Source organism: Cyprinus carpio, chromosome B8 (assembly GCF_018340385.1).
Source record: "Cyprinus carpio isolate SPL01 chromosome B8, ASM1834038v1, whole genome shotgun sequence".
Classification (NCBI taxonomy): domain Eukaryota; kingdom Metazoa; phylum Chordata; class Actinopteri; order Cypriniformes; family Cyprinidae; genus Cyprinus; species Cyprinus carpio.
The window spans coordinates 20,299,132-20,323,751 of NC_056604.1; the positions used below are offsets into that span (position 1 = coordinate 20,299,132).

A 24,620-nucleotide genomic window follows, 5' to 3' on the forward strand; every position below is an offset into this window, starting at 1 on the left:
GACTTTTAAATATATACCACTGATTGATGGTTACAATAAATTTATCTGTTAAACTCAAGTGAACTTTTGCAGTGGTATCATACAGAATATAATGAGAATAATGTATCCCTTCTAAATCATTCTAAAAAACTCCCATCAAAAGCAAAAAGAAAAAAATACATCATTTAACATTAAAATAAAAAATAAAGAAATTACTTAACCTTCAAATAAAATAAAACCATTTACTGGTTTTGAATACTTAATTTTTAATTTGTAATTTTTTTTATGCTCACCAAGTCTGCATTTATTTGATTACAGGATTATTGTGAAATATTATTACAATAATTTTTTTCCCCTTATATATATGTAACTTATTTCTGAGATGCAAAGCATTACTTCAGTCTTCAGTGTCACATGATCCTTCAAGAAACATTCAATTATTATTGGTACTCAACTATTAATTATGGTTCCCATTATTATCACTGTTGAAAACAGTTGCTTAATATTTGTGGAAATTATGATTTTGCAGGGTTCTTTGATAAATCGAAAAATAATTCAAAAGAAAAGCATTTATATGAAATATTTTGTATAACTATGTCTTTACTGATCAATTTAATCCATCCTTTCCGAATTTCTTTTCTCTCTTAAATTTAAATCATAAAAAAATTAAATCTTATTCACCAAAAATAAAAACAAAAAAAAAGTATTCTAACATTGATTCTTGAGCAGCAAATCAGCATATTGGAATGATTTCTGAAGGATCACGTGACACTGAAGACTGGAGTAATGATGCTAAAAAATACAGCTTTGATGTTACAGGATAAAAATACATTTGAACTATATTAAAACATAAAACAGTCATTTTAACTTTAAATAATATTTCACAATAGTACTGTTTTATGGTATTTTTCATCAAATAAATGCAGCCTTGGTTATCATCTTTCAACAGCATTAAAAATCTTAATATTTTGTACTTTTGACCAGTATATAACAAACCAAATTATACCAAATCAAAATATGGTGCTTTATTTACTGACCTCTCTTAAGTGATTTGTGTCCTTTTTCACCTCTGCGAGAGGTAATACAACTAGATCCATAAAACTTTTTAATGAAAAAACACTCAAAAGAAAAATATCTCAACATTTGAATACATTATTTAAAACAAAAAACAAATAGAGGAATACTTCTTATTACTGTAATTTAAAAATACTGACTCCACAAACTATGGCAATTGTATCTGGATCTGATTACAATACGTTTAGTGATATTGGGGACTGTATGTAAATAATACACTCCATGACCACATTATTAGGAACACCAGTTCAACTGCTCATCAGCGCAAATATCTAATATCAGCTAGAGGACCTGGAAGCAGCAGAAGGCCACATCGGGTCCCAATGCTCTCAGGAAACAACGGGAAACTGAGGCTTCAATTCACACTGGCTCACCAAAATTTAACAATAGAACATTCGAAAAAGGTAGTCTCGATTTCTACTGCAACATTCTGATGGTAGGGACAGAAATTGGCATAAACAACATGAAAGAATTTATCTATCCTGCCTTATCAACAGTTCAGGTAGCTGCTGGTGGTGTAATGGCGGGTGGAATATTTTCTTGGAACACAGTGGGCCATTTATTACCAGGTGAGTATTGTTTAACTATCTCTAATATTTGAACATTTCTTTACGACATAAATGCTACAGCCACTATAATTTCTTGAATATGTAGCTATCAAAATGTGTAAACCCAGAGTGAGGGTTTGAGCTTTTATTTTGAAATGGCGATGAACAGTTAGCATATTTAGAAATATAATGATGTATTCTCCTGTGTTGGCTTAGGTTTATAAATTATTTAGTTTACAAATCTGATGAAATGGCACACTTTGCATTCCCAAATGAACGTTATAATAAACTCAGACTCACAGCAATATGCAGAGATGGAGTTTGAGATGCTCCACACATGTAAATGATAACAGTTCATGTGGAGCACCATTAAGTTACTATGAACGGAGTCGCTCTAAGATGCAAGTACACACAAGTAAAAGCGCATATAGGCTACTAAACCTGCATTGCATACATTTATTTAATTGAATCACAGCGTTTGTGAATTCACAATATTATTATGATTTTTAAATGGGTTTAATATATCATACAGCCTTAGAAAACGGTCTAATTGGGCGAATTCAAAACGGCTTTATTGCACCCTTGAAGGGCACTATGGGAAGGGGACGCCATTTGTAGGGACATTCCGAACGAAAGTGGACAACTGAATCCCTTCACGAATGGACCTTCCAGAAGTCCGTTAGCGAACTAAACAAAATATAATAACCTAATCAAAAGTGATTTCCATTTGTGATCATATGATCTTCGGTTAGGAGATCTTGCAATGCTTTTTAAAGCAAAGTTGGGGTTGATTTCGACTTCACATACTAACGTAAATAGAATAGGCTAATTAAATTTGTCTATTTTAATGTAAGATCATTTCATCAGTGATATGATTTAAAATGGTAGTGTAAGCAAGTTTAAGCACGTTTTGTTTGAAAAAGTTTAATAGTAAATAAGACACAATTATACAATACTTGAAAACAAAAATAATAAGAAGAACTGTTTAGTGCAACGACTGATGGGAGTGCTGAATGCTGCACGCACGTGCAGTGTCGTCAAGGTAACATTTGGTCTGTCATTCCCTTTGTCAAGGGAGTTTCAAACACTTATGAGACAGTAATGCCCTGCACCCTTCAAAGAACACACTTCAAGGGCTCTGCCCTTCGAAGGGAGTAGGGCATAGGGGTGCTCATTTCCATTTGGAATTTGCCTAATGTGTTTAATAGATTCTCATCCGTGGAATGCGCCACTTCCGATATTCTGAAGGTTAACGTTACTTGACATGGGTAAAATGCAACTGAGCATTTTTTATAATTGAGTATGCTTCTCGAACTGAATCGAGGAATCATGACAGCCCAACTATTCTCAAATGGTCTCCACAGTCAGATCTCAATCCAGTAGAGCACCTTTTGGATGTAAACGAAAGGGAGATTTGCATCATGGAAGTATACAGACAACAAATCTGCAGCAATTGTATGATGCTATCATGTCAATATGGACCAAAATCTCTGAGGATTGTTTTAGCATCTTATTGAATCTATGCCACAAAGAATTAAGGCAGTTCTGAAGTCAAAAAAAAAAAAAAAAAAAACTCCCGGTACCACCAAGGTGTACCTAATAAAGTGGTTGGTGGTGAATGTATATAAAACTGCTACTCTGACATATGGCACCAGATCCACTTAAAAAAAAAGCCAAATACCAGTATCAGTAAAAAAAAAAAAACTATTCTTTTAACAAAACATGTAGTTACATGTAGGTTTAAACAAGTTAGGCTATATACTGTTCAGTGTTGTGTGAAGGCAGAATTTGATAGTCATCAAATGTCCCCTCTTTTACATCTGAGAATAGAATAGAAACTTTATTATCATTATAATAATACAATGAAATTTGTTTGGTAACTCTCAGAGACCAACAGCATTATAGCATTATAGTGCATAGCAATACAGTGCAGAGAGACAAACATTAAACAATAGAAAGTGTTGAGTGCACTGGAAGCAGGAAGGCAGTTTAGGTTTTGTTACAGTCTTCAGTTTCCCGCAACTGTATCTGTGCATGTAAAGGAAAGAGGAAAAAAACTGTTTCTCAGTCTGTTTGAGTGTGTTCTGATTATCCTGTATCTTTTCCCGATGGAAGGGGCTCAAACAGAAAGCAATAAAGGGAGGTATATTTATGGCACTAATATTTTCAAATTCAATTTCATGGAGAACTACACAGTTAGAATTAATGTGTTATTCTTATAGTGCAGAAACTGTTCCAGATACTCTGATATTAATTGAGGCAATGTTTCAAATATATAATATCATTAACAATAAAAATCTTTCAGACTATCTTTCTCACACTTACTTTAGCCAAATCAAAAACATAATAATTAACTCTTCAAAACAAACTTAACTAAACACACATAACAAAAAACAAAAAAAAAATAAGAGATTAACACATTTATTTTTTATTTTATTTTTTTACACATTTTACATATCACAGCTGTTAAAAAACAAAAACAAAACACTTTGGAATGACACTTCCTTAACTTACAGTTTTGATTTATAGTTAGGTTTCCTTTCACACTTGTCTGGCTAATTGTTGGAGCACTGACTGGACTTCCGTGATCCGTTGAAGCAGTGACATTCAAATGTGAAGGAGTATGAGCTAAAATGGTCCTTACAAAAAAAAAAAAAAAAAAAAAAGAGAAACAAAGAAAAAAAAAAAAATACACAGAAAAACTAATAAACAGATTTTCACAAAAAAACAAGTGAAAAAATCCAACTGGAAAGATGAAGAAACAAAGAGAGGATGGAGACATTTTAAACAGCCTGACACAAATAAACAAATGAGAAATTTGTTGTGGTCACAAAAGGTTTGGGAAAAAAGATTCAATACGCACTATTATTGTCAAAAATAGTCACTTTCAAACCAAACAATTTTCTGATGGTCAGCTCTGCAAATTTACATTCAAAATTACAGATCCTATGGTGGCCGAGAGTGCTCAATGCGCTGCAAATTCACAAAACACATGCAAATAGAAAAACTCCAGCAACTTAAAGGGGTCATATGATGCGATTAAAATTTTTCCTTTCTCTTTGGAGTGTTACAAGGTCTTCATGCATAAAGAAGATCTGAATCCAAAGAGATATTCTCTATAAAAGTTAAGAGTCAACCACACCCCCCCCCCCCAAAATGGCTCATTTTAACACACCCCCACATGTCTACATCACGATGTGGAAGATTTGCATAACACCGCCAAAATTTTCACGCAAAGAAAGAAGGTGTAACTTTTATTCTCGCTGTTGCCGCTGCTGCCGCAATGTTGTGGAGAAGCTGTGTTTCGTTGTGAAAGCAAAACTACTTTGTTTGGTCTTCCAAAAAAGGGTGATATCCACCTGGTCATGCCTAGAGCTGATCCGTGCTGGTTGCTGAGCAAATGAAGCAACTTGGTGCTGTAGATCGCCGGATCGGCTTTCACCGTGGACGAAGCGGAGTCCCGCCTGCCGCCGCTCACTCGAGCCCGCCGTGTGTGACGCTGTGTTTCGTTGTGAAAGTGAAACTACTTTGTTTGTCCTTCCAAAAGAGAACACAACTAGAAATCAGTGGTTAAGTTGTACATACAACACTATTCCAGAACAGTTCGACCCAAATATACAGATGTGTGCAGCACATTTTATGGAGGACTGTTTCCTGATTCTGGGAGAGAAGACTACAATTCTGTTCTGACTCACAGACTGTAAGAACGTAATTTGCCACTGATGATTCAAAGGCAAGTTTTAAGCAGTGTAGAGTAGGCTTTTTGTTACTCACAAATGCAGACATAGTTTTAAGTTTACACTGCACGTTATGCAACGCAACACATAAGAAGACAGTAAAAGTCATAATAATCAGTAATTTGTTGGATGCAACAAATGCCTCGTTTGTAATGGATTTTAATGTTTTTGTATGGTCGTGCTGGGAGACGGCATCACAGTATGGTAAGGGGTGCAACATTTCCTTCGCACACTTGAGGTATTCGGCCAATCACAACGCACTGAATAGCTGGCCAATCAGAGCACACCTCGCTTTTCAGACCAATGAGCTTTGTAAAACTCGATGCATTTCAGAGAGGCAGGGCATAGAGGAGAAACAATAATGTTAACAACACTGTGGAAAATGTGTTTTTTTAACCTTAAACCACATAAACACATTTCAGTACACCAAATACACAATGTTCTTTTTAGCATCATATGACCCCTTTAAGAAAACATCCTCATCAGTTTGACATCACATGTGCTGCAAATACTCACAACACAACCAAATACAAAAACACACTGCAAATGCTCACAACACAACCAAATACAAAAACACGCTGCAAATGCTCACAACACAACCAAATACAAAAACACACTGCAAATGCTCACAACACAACCAAATACAAAAACACGCTGCAAATACTCACAACACAACCAAATACAAAAACACACTGCAAATGCTCACAACACAACCAAATACAAAAACACACTGCAAATGCTCACAACACAACCAAATACAAAAACACGCTGCAAATACTCACAACACAACCAAATACAAAAACACACTGCAAATGCTCACAACACAACCAAGTACAAAAACACGCTGCAAATACTCACAACACAAACAAATACAAAAACACGCTGCAAATACTCACAACACAAACAAATACAGAAACGCGCAAGCACAGACCACAACAAAATGTTTTTTTTTTTTTTTTGGCCATATAGATTATCATTTGTATAACCACAGTTGTACAAATTCCATGGTTAAACTATGGTTAGTGTAGTAAATCCATGGTCAATTTGTGCATGATTACAGTAACCATTCTTTGTTTTCCTTTTTTTATATAAGAAATTGTTTAATTCATTAATTAATTTTAATAGTAAAATCATAGGCTATAAAGTAGGTAAAATAAGTTAGCCAGCTTACATAACCTTTCACAGTAATAGTAACGTTAATTGTGTATTTCGTCAGCTTGTTTATATCCACACAAAAAAAAGAAAAGAAAAGAAAAAAAAAAGACCAAGGAATGGTATGATCAGGATGTTAAAATAAACAAAAATCTTTTCAGAGCAAATATTGATATATGTCCCAGCCATGTTTGTCACTTTGCAGTTCCCTTAAAAATTTCCGATGTAGTCTGTCTGTGCCTCTATTTGCAGCTATCTGTTTGTATTGTAAGTATTTGCAGTGCGTTTCTGTTTGTGTTGTGATTATTTGCAGCGCTCTTTATTTGTTTGTATTGTGAGTATTTGGAGTGCATTACTTCAGTTTGTGTTGAGTATTTGCAGCGTGTTTGTTTTTGTTTGTGTTGTATTTGCAGCACGTTTCTTGTTGTATTTGCAGCGCTCTTTGTTTGTATTATGAGTATTTGCTGTGCATTACTTTGTTTGTGTTGTATTTTCAGCATGTTTCTTGTTGTGAGTATTTGCAGCACTCTATTTGTTTGTATTGTGAGTATTTGCAGCGCATTTCTTCATTTGTGGTGAGTATTTGCAGCGGGTGTCTTGTTGTGAGTATTTGCAGCTCTCTTTATTTGTTTGTGTGGTGAGTATTTGCAGCATGTTTCTTGTTGTGAGTATTTGCAGCATGTTTCTTGTTGTGAGTATTTGCAGCACTCTGTTTGTGTTGTGAGTATTTGCAGCATGTTTCTTGTTGTGAGTATTTGCAGCACTATTTGTGTTGTGAGTATTTGCAGCATGTTTCTTGTTGTGAGTATTTGCAGCACTCTATTTGTTTGTGTTGTGAGTATTTGCAGCACTCTTTGTTTGTATTGTGAGTATTTGCAGCGCGTTTGTTTGTGTGGTGAGTATTTGCAGCACTCTTTATTTGTTTGTATTGTGAGTATTTGCAGCACGTTTCTGTTTTTGCAGTGGGTTCCTTTGTTTGTGTTTTGAGTATTTGCAGCACGTTTTTGTTTGTATTGTGAGTATTTGCAGCACATTTCTGTTTTTGTTTGTATTGTATTTGCAGCGCGTTTCTTTATTTGTTTGTGTTGTGAGCATTTGCAGTGCGTGTTGTCAAATTGATGAAGATGTTTTCCTGATTTGGAGGTATTTTTTTCTATTTGCATGTTTCGTGTTTTTTTTTTTTCTTTTCATTTGCAGCATGCTGAGCTCTCTCGGCCACAGTACAGATCACATAGATACCTTTTGAAATGACTGGATAAATGTACAGTAAATGTGACCATACCTTCCCTAAGTCTGCATCTAGACAAATATCAATAAGAAATAAAAATACCAGTAGTATAGTAGCATAGCTGTGTATTCCTTTGCTTCAGGAACATCAGTGTGCAATGCACAAACAACCAATCAAGACTGTCTATTTAGCTTTGTAAAATCAGTTGATGAGATGGTGGCATTGTAAAAAATACCAATATGCTCACAGTCTTTGTGATGTGATCATTACCTTAGTGTTAAATAGGTATTACCTTAATTTAACTTACCTTTGGACTTTTTATACAAACATTTTCCTGTTTCTCTTCATTTTAAGCTCATGGATTGAATTTGGTTCCTAAACGGCAGGTGCAGACTTTGAGTGAGGAGCTGCAAAAATAGTCAGTTACAGATTAACTTACAGTTACAGATACAAGGAAGTAATTAGATACTTAGTACAGTGCAGAAAATTGATTATTTAGAAAGCATAATGTGTTTATCCAGTACTGTGACCATCACGTACAAGGCCGTAATGTAACATAATGTGTAATGTCTTTGCAAAGGCTATGTTAATAATAAAAAATACATGCAGGTAATAATAACAGCAAAAAAGGTAACTTTTGCATCATCATTTGCAGTTCATATAGGCCTATGTTTATATTTTCTTCTAGTGCAACAGCCACACAGAATGTCTAAAAATGTTTGTTGTAGTAGTAGAAAATTTTTTACTCACGTGTCACGCAGAAACCACATATGACGAAATCTTAATTTACAGTTTGAAGAGCCCAAGTTAAAGCCAATAAATGAATAAAGTTACGCAACAAATGAGCAAAACCCCACGCATACAAGCACGACTGCTTCATCCACTTACTCATCTGACAAACCGAAGAATACAAACAAGTATTGCCTTAATGGCTACCACTAATCTGAAACAAACATCGAAAATATAAAATAAATCCAGCCCCAATTCAGTCTAGCTTACTACAGTATTCAGTCAAACAGTGCAGGAAATATGACGCAAATGAAGAGGACTTTGACTTTCGTTTTGTATAGTGATTATATATTTGGTCAACATCATACAAATGAACAACACAAATGCTATATTAGTATCTCAATCTCCAGACTACTGATTTATATAATATTATATGTATCTATTATAGATCAGTGCTCCAGAGTCCAGACCTAAAAGGTCATTAAGTGACATCACTTCCTCCTGCGACGTGTGCCTGCAGAACGGATGCGAGCAGCCTGACGGATGTTCATGTATCTTTCTTCTACATCTTGATGGAGAGAGAGGCAGAGAGTCTGATGATGAAGAATGGATGAAGGGGAGATGGGAATGGAGGTGCTAGGAGGGGTGCTAGGGTTGTCCAGGGGTCCCATCACTGGAGCTTCTCTGCTCCTGTTTATCTCCACTACCCCAGAGTCTGAAGATCTTTGTTTCTCCTCTCTGTCCTTCAGTCTGGTTAGACTGTTACTCAGAGTGATGTTCTCCTGCTGCAGAATCCTGATCCTAATTGAGTTTGCCTTGAGCTGCTGCTCCATATCACACATCACATCACCTGTAGCTGTGACACACACAAAGACAACTGGTTATGATATTTATTTATTTATTTATTTTATTTATTTATTTATTTATTTATTCGTTTATTTAACTAGGACAATGCAGTATAACATTGCTACAATTTCAAGCAGCCGATGCTCCACATATAGGCTTCTAGCCAAAGGCTAATTTGCAGCGGCAGTCCCTGGTTAGGCTTTTTTTTAACAACAGTAAAACAATAATCACACAAAAAATGAAGCAAAAGTAAAAAAAAAAAAAAAAAAAACTGACACTGTGTACGACCATCAGTGTTCACAAACCTGCTTTTGTTTGAACCACTTTTTTATATTTCTTTGAAAAATGTTCAACTTTGTTTGCATTTTCAGTTAAGTTGGCAGGCTGTTCTAAAGCAGTGTACATTGAACTGAAAATGTGGATTGTGCAAATTTAGTTTTTCTCTTCGGTACTGTGCAATTCTGTTTAGTTGCACCTCTTTTAGTGATCCCCTTACTACTCTGTTTTGAAACCATTTTAATAAAAGTTAATTTTTTTTTTAATTTTCATAAATAAGCAAACTATGTTTTTGTATAATATTACAATGAAGCCATCTATTTGGTTTCTTGTCCAAAATTTTTAGTGTTTGTCTATATAGAGATCTATCAGGTTTGATAGTCAGTTGAGAAACCTGACTCCAGACAGTCACACAATAAGATAAATGTGAAAAGACCATTGCATGCATGTATGCTTTTAGAGATATAAACGGTCTAATCATGTAAAAACAATTCAAGTTTGTTCTGATTGTTCTACACAGCCTCTTCACATGCACATCAAATTTCAAATGAGAAATAACACATAAATATTTAAAATTGTCTCTGTTGCCTTTTGATTGATCTTAATTTTAAATCCACTCATTTCCTTCCTTCTCATTGAAAAACACATTGAGACAATTCAAGGTCAAACAGTTGTTTTGCAACCACTGTGACATACCAGTCATTTTATTTGTTAATATATCTGCAGCTAAGTGTGGAGTCTGTGCCAATACATAAATGACTGTGTCATCTGCATATAACTGACATTTAGTTTGCTTACAACAATTTGGTAAATCATTGACATATAAGGAAAACAACAATGGACCCAAAATCGTCCCTTGAGGGAGACCCATCTCATTGTTTCATAAAGCTGATCTTGAATTATTTATTTTAACACACTGATCTCGAGATTCTAAATATGATCTAAACCAATTTATTGACTGCTGAGAGAAGCTAAACAAATTTAATTTATGTAGGAGATTTACATGATTCACTGTATCAAATGCCTTTTTGAGATCTAAAAACACTGCACCTACTACATTGCCATTATCTAAAGCTCCCTTAATAAATTCTGTGAGAAAGCAGTTTGCCATTTCTGTCGAATACTTAGGCCTAAAACCAAACTGTTTGAAGTTAAATACATCATTTTCTAAAAAATAGATAATAAGTTCATCAACCAACCAACTTCCAAACTACTTCCAAAACTTTAGAGATCACAGGGTTTATAGAAATCGGTCTATAATTCTGAACCTCATTAACTAATCCTGCCTTAAAAATTGGGGTTATAATAGAAGTTTTCCAATTTGAGGGGAATTTACTTTCTCTAACAGATAAATTTATCAAATTTGCCAAGGGCTTTAGCAAACAAGCACTGTACTTTTTTACGAATGTGGTATCCATCCCAAATATATCCTTAGCTCTTGAATTATTCAATTGATTAATAATTTGAAGTATCTTACCTTTATCAACCTCAGAGATATAAAGGATGAGGGTGTGTCATTTATTGCATTTTGAGGTAACTGTACAGCTTGCAAAATATATAGCAAGCTCTTCCACAGACTCAATAAAATATCTATTAAATTCATTGGCAATTTCAGTGCTATCAGTACTAAGTCTTCCTTTTATGTGCAGCTCCAACAATGGTTTTCTTTGTATGCCTTGTCGTTTTGGAAAGTTTGTTAATGCACTTCCAAAGAGATGATCTATTTCCTCCTGATTCTGCAATCAGTTGCTCAAAATATGCAGTTTTTGCCTTCCTCATTTCACTAACTACTTTATTTCTTAATGATTTAAAACTTAGGATATCTGTCTGTGTCTTTGTAAGCGCAGACTTTTTCAAAGCAAGATCTCTCTTTTTCATTAGTTGATGAAATTTTTTTTTTAGATTTTGTCTACATTTTAATGGTTGTGTATACTTTTGAATAATTTTTTCAATGGTTTGCATCACAGTTTCACAGTTTTTGTCCAGATCACCAATTTGTGATGCATCATACCAATTAATATTTTTTATATCACTTTCAAATCTTGTAATTTTACTCTTAGGGATGCCTACTACTCCAGGTTTAAAAGTTTAATGAAAATTACTCTGCAAACGTTTCTTTGTTAATTTTCTAACAACTAGGATCATGTTATGGTCGGACAAACTTGTCAGAAGATTATATATTTTTATTACCCTTTCAGGTTTATTTGTAAATGCCAGATCAATAAGAGTTTTACTTGTTTTCGTTATCCTTGTTGGACCTTTTATTAACTGGTTAAATTTGTTTTGCTGTAATTGATTTCAGTTTTGCTTACTACGTTTGTCTGACCAATTTATGTTAAAGTGTCCAAATAAAACAGTTTCAGTACGACAATTTAAAAACTTCAACATTTCTTCTAAATTATAATAAAAAGAAGAATCATGTCAGGGTGGATTATACAGAATCACAACATTAAAATTCATTTTTTGGGGACATTCTATCATTTAACGGCGAACATTCTAATCAGCAATATCTAGTTTTAACTCAGCACATTTAAAAGTATCCTTAATATAAATCATGACTCCCCTCCTCTTCATGATGCTCTATCTTTTCAGTAACAACTATAACCAGGAACATCAAGCATGCATGTTGGTATACTGGTAGACAACCAAGTTTCACTCAATGCTAAAAAGTCCAGGTTTGAGTTCATAAGCAAATGCTCAACTTGATCCCTCTTTGATATAATACTTCGGATATTCAGGTGCCCCCCTAAAATACCCTTTGATTTAAGTTTTGAATCCCAAATCACTCTGGCATGGTTTACAGTCTGAAATAATTGAAACGGTTTCTGTTTCTGTGCATCATGGTTGATGGTTCCTTTTGTCTTTGAGTTTTCATAGAGTACCTGTTGTTTGTTTGCTCCAGACAACACATTATAATGTTTACAGATAAGGCACGGTTTAGACTCACCAAAACTCTCTGAATCAAGGACAGGGGAGTGAATCACATGAAATGTAACAATTTAAGTTCCTTTTTCTGAAAGGTATTTCTTTGTTCAGACTTTCAAATTCGGTTTTACAGTCTTTTGAGAGACTCGCACAGTATGTTCATGAATCAGAAGACATTGGTCGTGCAGTATGTGACTTGTTAGAGTCATTTGTTCTTGAATCGGACCTCACTGGTTTCTGTATATTTTGTGATGTAGATTCAGTAGCAGTGCTATAAAGCAGATTAGTGCCCACCCTCTTCTTCAGCAGAACAGTATTCTAGCATACTACTGTTGTTACTCATACTCTTCCTGTTCCAAACACAATGCCAGAATATACAGTGCATACAGAAGGATGCACTTATGAAATATTAACAAAACCAAATGCTATTTTCACTTACTCTGTTCACCACAGTTCAAATGTTTTACCTTTAATACAAATAGCATTCTTGTATTTAGACTTTGTGAGTAACATCTAGCACTATTTGTCTGAGATGTTGCTATTAACACTTGGGCAAACAGTAACTACCATTATTTACACTGTATAAACAGCAACTGGTTTTAAGACATGAAACTGGTTCTTAAGAAGAACCTGTTTTTCAACTCTAGTGGCATGAGTGGTCATCATCCAACAGATGAAGTCAAAAGTTTACACACACCTTGAAGAATCTGCAAAATGGTAATTATTTTTACCAAAACACATCATACAAAATGCATGTAATTGTTTATTTAGTACTGACCTGAATAAGATATTTCACATAAAAGACGTTTACATATAGTCTATAAGAGAAAATAATAGTTGAATTTATAAAAATGACCCCGTTCAAAAGTTTACATTCACTTGATTCTTAAAGGGGTCATATGATGCGATTTAAATTTTTCCTTTCTCTTTGGAGTGTTACAAGCTCTTGGTGAATAAAGAAGATCTGTAAAGTTACAAAGACTAAAGTCTCAAATCCAAAGAGATATTCTTTATAAAAGTTAAGAGTCAGCCACTCCTACCTAAAACGGCTCGTCCTAACCACCCAACCACACCCCCACATCACTACATCACAATATTTCAACAAATGCATAACGCCGCCCAAATGTTCACGCAAAGAAAGAAGGCGTAACTTTTATTCTCGCTGTTGCCGCCGCCGTCATGTCGTGGAGAAGCTGTGTTCCGTTGTGAAAGCGAAAGTACTTTGTTTGGCCTTCCAAAAGAGCACACAACTAAATCAGTGCTTAAGTTGTATTTACAAAACTGTTCCAGAACAGTTCAAACCAAATATTCAGATGTGTGCAGCACATTTTATGGAGGACTGTTTCCTGATCCTGGGAAAGAAGACTACAATGCCAGCCGTTCTGACTCACAGTCTGTAAGTAAGTTTACATATTTAAAGGATTTCCCACTGACGATTCAAACGTGAGTTTTAAGCAGTGTAGAGTTACGCTTGTTGTTTGTCGTTTCTCTGATCACAAATGCAGACATGGTTTTATGTTTACGTGGCGCAACGCAACACGTAAAAAGAAAGTATTGTCATTATAATCCGTAATTATGGCCCCATTGGATGCAACAAATACATAATTTATAAAGGGTTTTAATGTTTTTGTCTCTGCGCTCTGGGAAACATGGCGTAAGGGGCGTAACATTTCCGTCACACACTCGAGGCATTCGGCCAATCACAACGCACTGGATAGCTGGCCAATTAGAGCACACCTTGCTTTTCAGAACGATGAGCTTTGTAAAAAAAACGATGTGTTTCAGAGAGGCAGGGCATAGAGGAGCACCAATAATGTACATTTTGTGGAAAATAATGTGTTTTTTGAAACTTAAACTGCATAAACACATTTCATTACACCAAATACACAAAATAATGTTCTTTTTAGCAACATCATATAACTCCTTTAATACTGTGTTGTTACCTGAATGATCCACAGCTGTGTTTTTTTGTTTAGTGACAGTTGTTCATGAGTCCCTTGTTTGTCCGGAACAGTTAAACTGCCTGCTGTTCTTCAGAAAAATCCTTCAGATACCACAAATTCTTTGGTTTTCCAGCATTGTTGTGTATTTGAACCCTTTCCAACAATGACTGTATGATTTTGAGATCCATCTTTTCACACTAAGGACAACTGAGGGACTCATATGCAACTATTACAGAAGGTTCAAACGCTCACTGATGCTCCATTCGGAAAAATGATGCATTAAGAGCCGAATTTGAAGATCAGGGTTCTTTTAACTGATTTTGTCTACTTGGAAACATGTAAGTATCTTCTGTAGCCTCTGAAGGGCAGTAGTAAATGAAAAAATATGATGTTTAGCCAAAATAAGAAAAATGTAAACATCTTCATTCTGTTCAAAAGTTTACACCCCTGGCTCTTAATGTATGGTTTTTCCATCTGGAGCATCGGTGAGTGTTTGAACCTTCTGTAATAGTTGCATATGAGTCCCTCAGTTGTCCTCAGTGTGAAAAGATGGATCTCAAAATCATACAGTCATTGTTGGAAAGGGTTCAAATACACAAAAATGCTGTAAAACCAAAGAATTAGTGGGACCTGAAGGATTTTTCTGAAGAACAGCAGGCAGTTTAACTGTTCAGGACAAACAAGGGACTCATAAACAACTATCACTAAAAAAAAAAAAAAAAAAAAACAGCTGTGGAACATTCAGATAACAACACAGTATTAAGAATCAATAAAATAAAAAATCTCTAAAATAAAAAATCTTATAAATTCAACTACTAAAAAAAAAATAATAACATATGTAAATATCTTTTATGTGAAATATCTTATTCAGGTCAGTACTAAATAAACAATAACATTGTTTATTGTATGATCCCTCTTATTTTGGTAAAATAATTAACATTTTGCAGATTCTGCAAGGTGTATGTAAACTTTTGACTTCAACTGTATATGATTTTGTATGTGTGTGTTTATCTCACTCTGAGGTGCTGCTTGTGGACTGAGCTCAGGAAAGGCCACCAGTATCCTTTCTCTCTGAGAGGCTTCTTCTAGCATCCGTTTCAGATGAGACACACTCTCCTCCAGTTCTGTGATCTGTGTCTGCTGCTGCTGTTTCTCAGTACTCAGTGAACTACAGTGGGACTGCAGAGAAAGAAACTCTAAGGTTTACTTTGAGTAGTGTGACCTAATGTAGTCAGGGTGTTTCAGTCACACTAAATATTTTTGACCAAGTTATTTTAAATGTTACCTGTTGCTGTGTAAACTGCTCCTGAAGTGCATCTTTTTCTTGTATGATCTGTGTGAGTTTGTTGGCAAGATCAGCTTTTTCATCCTCACATTCTTCCAGACTGCTATGTAGATCTTCAGTCTGCTGAACCAGTGCATCCAGATGCTTACGCAGAGCTGCCTGTTTCACTTGAAGCGCCTGTGCACAAAATGACCATCTTTCACAGTCTAGTCAAATAAAAATCACGTCTCATCTTTTTTCTCATTGAATATTCTGTTTTACTTGTAAATGCATCATGTTATGGAAATAAAAACACCTCATTTTGGTGTTGCACACTGTGGTTCTTGGCTCTCTCTTTGTCCAGCAGTGTCTGTGTACTTCTGAGCTCCTTCTCCAGGTTTTGCCTGCTCTCCTCTACCTCTCTTAACATGGTCTCCAGTGAATGAAGACGACGAACCTCCTCCTGTAGTGTAGCCCTCTCATATTCTATACAACAAAAAAGCCATTTCTCGTTATCCTAAAACCATTCCTGTAGGTCTTTACTACATTCTCTAATTCAGGGGTTTCCAAACTGGGGTCGAGAGATCCCCAGAGGATCATAGAGGAGTGCCCTCAGAAAATTTGAAAGGAAAAAAACCCAAAATATTTTAGAAAAGTATTCATTAGGACTGTGTAACCTAAGCTATTAAATATGAGTAATGATTTTTTTTTACACACATTTATAGAATAAAAGAGAAGTTTTGTTCTGCTTTTTAAAGAAATCAAGAGATCGGTCAGAGCTTTGCAGTAGCCTATAAAATGATCAAATCTGTCTATTGTTTTGTGAAATTTTTTTGATATACTGTACATTCAGTGTTTAATGACAGTTTGTATTAGTGTTTGAGTTTCTGCTTACTCACTTAAAGTTGTAAGGCACTATTAGATGTATAAACCTGCTCTGAGATATTTATTTTGAGAAGCAATGAATTTAAATTACTTAAACTGTGGGTAGAAGACAAGGACTTTTGTCTTTGTATTAACATTCTTAATTAACATTCTAAATTTTTTCTCACACAGAATAAATAGCTCAAATTTAAATTACTTACAAACTGGTCATATTTCAGGGTCATTGACATCAGAAATGTAAAACAATTTATCTAATTTATTTTATATCTTTACTAATTGCTAAGAGAAAGATAGGTTATTGCATTGACCATTTTATATGAACATTTATGTATTTTATACTACTGCACGAATCAAAGCTTTTAAATATTTTATTCCAGTTCACTCCGGTGGCCAGTATTTGATGATGTCCTGCTTACCAAGACTCTGTTTTGTTTCTGTTTGCAAATTCAGTTCAGCCATGAGTTCAGAATTCCGGTGCTCCAACAATGTTACGCCTGTGAATGAAAATGATTATTACTTTACATTGTTTAACTATTATATAAGAATTTTTACATATGATTTTAAAGAAACTCGCACCTCTCTTTAACTCCTCCTCCTCCTGCTTTAACCTCCTTACTGCTTCCTCTGCCCTTGATTTCACTTCCTGCATTCTGCGCTCCCACTCCTCCTCCATCTTCTTCCTCTCCTCCTTCTCTCTTTTGACCATCTCTGAAAGCTGTTTTCTCAGCTTCTCTCGCTCCATCTCCGTCTCTTTCAGCTTCTTTTTCAGTGGCTCAACAGTTTCTCTCACCTCCAGGACATGTTTCCCCACACGGCTCATATCCCTACGCTGCTCACTTGCCCACTGGGAAATGTCACATGCAGACAAGCGGCCCAGCTGCTGCGTTTCCTCCACAGCTTCCAGGAAGCCCTGCATGGAGCAAGGCAAACCCAGAGACTGGCACAGCGACACTAAAGCATCACTGCTCTCTTTCATCACTGTCTGAACACAAGCACAGGCCTCACAGGGCACCAGGGCCGACTCTACTGTCTGACAGCCTACGGTGTGAATAGACACACAGGAGCCTGCAGTGGACACTCTTTCATGCTGGGGAGTTGAAGCTGGGGTATTTGTGGTGGTTTTCTGGACGCTGGTCATGGAGGTGCTCTGTGTCTTGTGTGTATTAATGGTAGTAGTCTTTGCTGCTGTTCTGGTAATAGATGGACTTTGTTGAGATGGGGGTTGCTGTCCATTACTGGTACTCTGCAAGAAGAGACCCTTTAGCAAGGATAATATTTGATAGGCGATGACCAAGTGTATTGCGTTTTGTCCTTATCATCCTTCTTACCTCTTTTGCTTGTAGACAGCTGAGCTGAAGAAGGTTCCTCCAGTAGCATTTGACCACAGGACCAATGGAAACAGAGGTTTCATTTTGATCAGATGACAAAGCTCTCTGCTTTTCAAGCAACAGCTCAGCGTGAACGTTAAAACTCTGAAGAAGAAGCATTAATCTTTGACAAACACACAAATGAACATAATGATTTGGGGAAAATAAAATTATACATTTAACTGTTTATGTTACATTATATAATGCATTACATTTAATTATGCATTATAAGTTATTTCACATTTAAACACACACACACGACATTAATACATATATAAATATATATACACACACAAAGTGACAATGATGTTCAAATATTAACGTGCAACCCATATAAACCAATAAAATAAATAAATATAAAATATACTACTTATTTCTATGTTTTTATAAATATAAAAATAAATAATAATATAAAAATATACATTTGCAGTGTTTTAACGAAACAGTACAAATTAACTACCTGTCAATCAGCAACTCTTGCAGGACTATATGGGAATGCTGACTGAACTCTTCATCGCCATCCACATAATCATACTCTTCTAAAAGGCTGACCAAGACCAGATTACATGATAGTTTATCGGGGAACTTCCATGATGGGAAACGGACAGGTCCAGTCTTAGAAAACACATCCATAACCGCTCCCTGTAAATCAATAAGATCTCTGTGAAAACTGTCGATACAGTCCTGACGACCTAACAGATGAGTCATAGTTCTGACTCAAACTACTTTTGTTCTTTAATCGTTTGAGTTCTCGGAGCAGGAACAGGTGCACTAGCTCTATTTACATTAGGTTTCCATAGTTCATAATAATCACAATCCAACCACATCAACCACAATCCCCACAATCCCCATCGGCCTTGCTACCGGAAGTGATTTTGTTTGTCGTCGTCTTCTGTTGTGTGGCGGTTAACGCAACGAGAGGTTGGTGAAGTTTTATGAAACTGTACATAGAAATGATATTATTTCAGTAATTTTCAAGGCTTTACGTTGTCTTTTGTCCAACAGATTACTCTCTAATTTGAAAATAAATCTTTATTTTTCTTAGCGTGTTTGTTTCGGCCTGAGAAGAGCGTGTAGCGTCGCAGTCATGCCGCCTGGGCCTGTGCAGATCATGCAGCCGGAGCTAAATAACAAGGTACAATGCGATCATTTGTTGATATCTGTTCTTTTAAAAACAGTACTGGATAAATCCATCTGACTTATATTCACTTACTAACATATTTGTTTTCCATGAACAAACGGACATGTAATCGGACCATATTATTGCATATTTGTCGATTGTGGTTTAAGTAACGTTAGGGAAATGAATCGACCTCCCCTACTACAGCTTGAGTCCAGTCACAACTTTCATAAGTAATATATTTATTCTGTTTAGTTCCTTTTGGCATAGCCCAGCTATTATTGCATTAATAAGTAAATAAATTACTGCCAAATATTATTTATTGCATAATTCTTAAGTAATATTGCATTATATATGTATATACTGAACGGACTGTTCTTGGCCAGATTAAGCTATAGTAGGCTATGCACCAAAATGAATGCCAGTAGCTGAAATATGGCTTGCAATTTTTGTGAAGCACCAGATTAATAAAGCAATGCAATGTTTTAATCAACAGCCCGAGGACCAAAAGGAAGAGACTCCAGCCACAAAGCCCATTGTTGGAATCATCTACCCGCCTCCTGAAGTCCGAAATATTGTTGACAAGACTGCCAGCTTCGTGGCCAGGTTTGACATTATAATGTAGTGCAAAATTTCTTTGTTGTACTTTGTTAAACTAATACATTTTTTGTTTGTTTATAGGAATGGACCCGAGTTTGAGGCCAGAATTCGACAGAATGAGATCAACAACCCAAAATTCAACTTCCTCAACCCCAACGACCCTTACCATGCATACTACCGCCACAAAGTCAATGAGTTCAAGGAGGGCAAAGCTCTGGAACCATCTGCAGCTGTGCCTAAAGTCATGCAACAGCAACAAGCAGCATCACAGCAGCTTCCTCAGAAGGTCAGGAACCTGTCAGTGATTTACAATACACCAATAACATAAGTGAAATAAAACCAGCCAAGCCATAATCTAACAGTCTGATTTAAAGTTTTTAAGATCTAAATCTGTTATCCAGTAATTACACATTTTTGTGGTGATTTAGGTTCAAGCACAGGTGATCCATGAGACTGTGGTTCCAAAGGAGCCTCCACCTGAGTTTGAGTTCATTGCCGACCCTCCCTCCATCTCAGCCTTTGACCTGGATGTGGTGAAGCTGACCGCACAGTTTGTCGCCCGAAATGGCCGGCAGTTTCTCACACAGCTGATGCAGAAGGAGCAGAGGAACTTCCAGTTTGACTTTCTACGACCACAGCACAGCTTGTTTAACTACTTTACAAAACTGGTGGAACAATACACAAAGGTACGGCATCAGTACTCAGGACAGTTACGACTGAGCTGGCTAAAGGGAGCTGGGTATTATGGGAAACATTATTAAATGTACAAGTTATTCAAGTGTGACATTAAATTCACTTAAATGATTGGCTTCTTGCAGGTGTTAATCCCTCCAAAAGGTCTTCTGCTGAAACTGAAGAGGGAAGCAGAGAATCCACGTGAGGTCTTGGACCAGGTAATTATAACAGCCATTCCAGATCACACATAGTGGAGAAGATGTCTACATAAGATATGCCTAATATGACGGTGGTGTATTATGTTGATTCAGGTGTTTTAAAACCAATAGAGAGAATTTACGGTGAATCAAAGAGTAGAACTGAATTTTTTTGATATATTACATGCCATATTATAAGCAAATACATCACTTTGTATATTTTAGGTGAGGTATCGTGTGGAGTGGGCCAAATTCCAGGAGCGAGAGAGGAAGAAGGAAGAGGAGGAGAGAGAGAAGGAGAGAGTGGCTTATGCTCAGATTGACTGGCATGACTTTGTGGTGGTGGAGACTGTGGACTTCCAACCAAATGAGCAAGGTGTGCATGTGTGATTAACACAGTTTATGTAATTTCAGAATGTTTATTATCACAAACATACCATTGCATCAGAAGAATGCTTGTGATTTTTCATGCCAAGAACTTTCCTAAATCCCAGAGTCAATTATTTTTGTTACAGACACAATTATTATTTACTTAATAGTTGTCCATATTAATCCCTGGTAAGTTCATATTATTAATATTAATAAATACCTATAATTTCTATAATTATTATGCAAATTACAGGTAATTTCCCTCCTCCCACAACTCCTGAGGAGCTGGGTGCTCGTATCCTGATCCAGGAGCGCTATGAGAAGTTTGGAGAGAGTGAGGAGGTGGAGATGGAAGTAGAGAGTGAAGATGAAGAGGATGAGAGAGAGCGCAGGGTGGAAGGACACGCAGCTCAGCTGGACCAGGACACACAGCTGCAGGACATGGACGAGGTGAGACAATCAGGGTGATCATACCAAAGAGACGAGGACGATTTAGTCATGCCTGCTTTAAGAAGTTCCATGTTCACATAAGAAAATAGATGAGCAGTTTGTAGAAATGAGTTAACTATCACTCACTCTGTTCTTCCTCTCTCAATAGGGCTCTGATGATGAGGATGATGGCATGAAGGCTCCTCTCCCCCCTGATAACCCCCTGCCACCACCTCTGCCCCCCACCCCGGACCAGGTTATTATCCGCAAAGACTACGACCCCAAGGGTAAGGGTGTTTCTAAAAACACACTTTTAACATACTAGAACAGCACGTATTTCATTGCATCCACTCACTTTCTATCTCATCTTTCAGCGTCTAAGCCCCTGCCTCCTGTGTCCGTCCCTGATGAGTACCTCATCTCTCCCATCACTGGTGAGAAGATCCAAGCCAGTAAGATGCAGGAGCACATGCGCATCGGCCTGCTGGACCCCCGCTGGTTGGAGCAGCGTGACCGCAGCATCCGAGAGCGGCAGATTGAGGAGGAGGTGTACGCTCCTGGCCTGGACATTGAGAGCAGCCTGAAGCAGCTGGCCGAGAGACGTACCGATATCTTCGGTGTGGAAGAAACGGCCATCGGTAAGAAGATCGGAGAGGAGGAGATACAGAAACCAGAGGAGAAGGTAAGAAACACAAAGAAAAAAATATATATTTACTGTTCAACATTATTAGTAGAAAAATTAATTAAAAACTATAGTGAAAAATGTGTTATAAGAGTCTTTCTAAAAGTCTGCTGGACTAAAAAAAGTGCCCATAGTTGAAGAAACACCCATTAATACTTAAACCAGATCACTAAAAGTAATTATTTAACGGTCTGGTGATCTTCAGTCATTTTAGGGATTTTTTTTTTATTATTATTATCTAGGACTTCATTGTATTTTATATAAAAATTGTGAATAATTTTAAGATGAACGTTGTGTAGTAGCATGAAATCCTCTTAGAATAAGAAATATTACATAATAAATATCATTTCATTAATAAAACATTACTATGCTTATTGTCTTCAGTGTGTTTTGACCACTGAGGATCACAGGTGTGACCTCTGAGTAAGGAATACCAGAGGGACGTAGTGTTCATCTAACACCCCATCCTCTTTTCTCTGCAGGTCACATGGGACGGTCACTCAGGCAGTATGGCTCGTACCCAGCAGGCTGCTCAGGCTAACATCACCCTGCAGGAGCAGATAGAGGCCATCCACAAAGCTAAAGGTCTGGTGCAGGAGGACGACACCAAGGAGAAGATCGGCCCCAGCAAGCCCAACGAGATTCCTCAGCCGACCCCCCAACCAGGAATCCCCAGCCTTCCCAAACCCAACCCACCAGTCAGCACCACATCTGCTGTGAGTCTCAATAATCTTCTTCATCATTATGATTTTAAAAAACATCATCATTAATAAAAAAAACAAAAAAAAAAAACTAGCTATAACCAAACAAACTTTCCCTCCTATATTCCAGATGGCACCTCCAGTGCGGACCACATTGCTCCCTGCTGTTCCTATCATACCCAGACCTCCGGTGGCCCCTGTGGTGCGCCTGGCCCCTGGGCAAGTTCTGGCCCCCATGCCACCCATGCTGCATGCCCCACGAATCAATGTGGTGCCCATGCCGCCCTCTACACCTCATATTATGGCACCCAGACCTCCACCCATGGTGGTTCCTGCTGGTGAGTCTTTGGAATAACAGATCTGTTGCATAGCTACTTGATACACATTTTAATAAATATTTAATCAACAGACTTTTCTGTGTTGTTTATTAAAATTGTAATAATTATATTAATAGTTAAAATAATAATTATTTATATTGTATTGATGATAATTGTTGTATTTAATAAAACTTTGTCATATCAGGATTTTAATAAAGATGAAATCAAATTTTAATTAATTTAATAATAATTGTATTAATTTTATGAATAATAATTGTTCTAATTAACAAATCATTTTTGTTTTTCAGCATTTGTTCCAGCTCCCCCTGTGCCTCAACCTCCCAGCTCTGTTTCCGCCCCCATGCCTCCTGCCCATCCTCCACCTCCTCACGAGGACGAGCCCTCCAGCAAGAAAATGAAGACAGAGGACAACCTGATTCCAGAAGAGGAGTTCCTGCGCAGAACCAAGGTACAACCAAGTTGCAACAAAGTGCAATTAGCCATCAGTATTTTTTACTGTTATTACATGAGTCATTTGTTAACTATTTTAATTTGACCTTTGCTCTCTTTTAGGGGCCTGTTGCAGTCAAGGTCCAGGTGCCCAACATGCAGGACAAGACAGAATGGAAACTGAGTGGCCAAGTGCTGAACTTCAACCTGCCTCTCACAGACCAGGTAAAGAGTTTGCCAATCCAGTATCTGTCTGCACCATTTCTACATATTTTAACTACTAATCTTTAGGATTATACAAAATAGAATTAATGAAAATGTGAGCTAATTAAATGCCATATTGTGCCGCAGGTGTCTGTCATCAAGGTTAAGATCCATGAAGCCACTGGTATGCCGGCTGGAAAACAGAAGCTGCAGTATGAGGTAAATTATTTCAGGGGAATGATGAGATGGTTATTTAAACTCTAATGCTTAAAAGAACAAGGCATCTTAGTTATGACATTATTGAATATAAAATGCTTGCTTTGAAAACTGAGATCTTACGTTGTGTTTGATTCTCCAGGGTATTTTCATCAAAGATTCCAACTCTCTGGCCTATTACAACATGAACAATGGAGCCGTCATCCATCTGGCCCTTAAGGAGAGAGGAGGAAGGAAGAAGTAGATCGCTCATATTCGTCATCTGTTTCAATCCTCAACATTTATTTTGCTTTTAAACCTACTACATTTGTACACTTCAGAGAACTTGTGCTGTGCTATGTAGAGAAACTGCAGTTTGAAGTAATCAGTGTCTTGTGATTACCTTACCTGTTTAAACATTCAGTGTATTAATGATTAAATAAGAGAACATTTAATATTTCCAGTAGTCTCCTAGCAAACTGCCCTGCTTTTAGTTTCACTTTTCACTGAGGTGAATGTGTTAAATATTTGCAAATCTCAAGTTAAGCTTTGAAACATTGCATTTTGTTGGATGCATAATAAATCCTTGTCTCTTAGGAAAACATACCTAATAAATTTAAGTAAGAAATGTTGTTAGCCTTACTGTCTTTTTTTTCCCTCTCACAAATATTGGTTTTCATATTACTGTATTTGAGTTTTGGTCGGTATTGATAAGGTGGGGCTATTAT

The 24,620-nt window shown here is 36.6% G+C and overlaps 2 protein-coding genes across 3 annotated transcripts; one reads left to right on the forward strand and one right to left on the reverse strand.

Moving 5' to 3' along the window:
• Window positions 1-8,764: 8,764 nt before the first annotated feature.
• ccdc157 (coiled-coil domain containing 157) lies at window positions 8,765-18,749 on the reverse strand. 2 transcript variants are annotated; one of them, XM_042730052.1, is made up of 8 exons: window positions 18,414-18,549; window positions 17,915-18,058; window positions 17,163-17,829; window positions 17,003-17,080; window positions 16,018-16,187; window positions 15,723-15,899; window positions 15,454-15,616; window positions 8,765-9,303 (listed from the first exon to the last, which is right to left on the reverse strand). In XM_042730052.1, exons 3-8 carry the CDS (start codon window positions 17,722-17,724, stop codon window positions 8,939-8,941), a joined length of 1,515 nt encoding a protein of 504 aa, XP_042585986.1. In that variant the 5' UTR covers window positions 17,725-17,829; window positions 17,915-18,058; window positions 18,414-18,549; the 3' UTR covers window positions 8,765-8,938. The 2 variants fall into 2 exon arrangements, with proteins under 2 accessions (XP_042585986.1, XP_042585985.1); XM_042730051.1 differs by having other exon boundaries at window positions 8,766-9,303; window positions 17,915-18,077; window positions 18,414-18,749.
• A 25-nt stretch (window positions 18,750-18,774) lies between these two features.
• On the forward strand, window positions 18,775-24,524 carry sf3a1 (splicing factor 3a, subunit 1). The gene is made up of 16 exons (XM_042730053.1): window positions 18,775-18,874; window positions 18,999-19,088; window positions 19,570-19,679; window positions 19,755-19,959; window positions 20,102-20,359; window positions 20,492-20,566; window positions 20,771-20,921; window positions 21,168-21,364; window positions 21,513-21,630; window positions 21,718-22,025; window positions 22,508-22,741; window positions 22,857-23,064; window positions 23,352-23,512; window positions 23,617-23,718; window positions 23,845-23,916; window positions 24,056-24,524. Exons 2-16 carry the CDS (start codon window positions 19,041-19,043, stop codon window positions 24,155-24,157), a joined length of 2,349 nt encoding a protein of 782 aa, XP_042585987.1. The 5' UTR covers window positions 18,775-18,874; window positions 18,999-19,040; the 3' UTR covers window positions 24,158-24,524.
• The last annotated feature ends 96 nt before the right edge of the window (window positions 24,525-24,620 follow it).

Coding starts and splice junctions, on each gene's coding strand:
- sf3a1 (XM_042730053.1), top strand. CDS start 19,041: ATGCCGCCTGGGCCTGTGCAGATCATGCAGCCGGAGCTAAATAACAAG. Junction 22,742..22,856: donor CAGTCAGCACCACATCTGCT/GTGAGTCTCAAT, acceptor CCTATATTCCAG/ATGGCACCTCCAGTGCGGAC. Junction 23,719..23,844: donor ACCTGCCTCTCACAGACCAG/GTAAAGAGTTTG, acceptor ATTGTGCCGCAG/GTGTCTGTCATCAAGGTTAA.
- ccdc157 (XM_042730051.1), bottom strand. CDS start 18,661: ATGACTCATCTGTTAGGTCGTCAGGACTGTATCGACAGTTTTCACAGA. Junction 17,830..17,914: donor GCTGTCTACAAGCAAAAGAG/GTAAGAAGGATG, acceptor CTCTTCTTGCAG/AGTACCAGTAATGGACAGCA. Junction 16,188..17,002: donor AGAAACAAAACAGAGTCTTG/GTAAGCAGGACA, acceptor TTTGTTGTATAG/AATATGAGAGGGCTACACTA.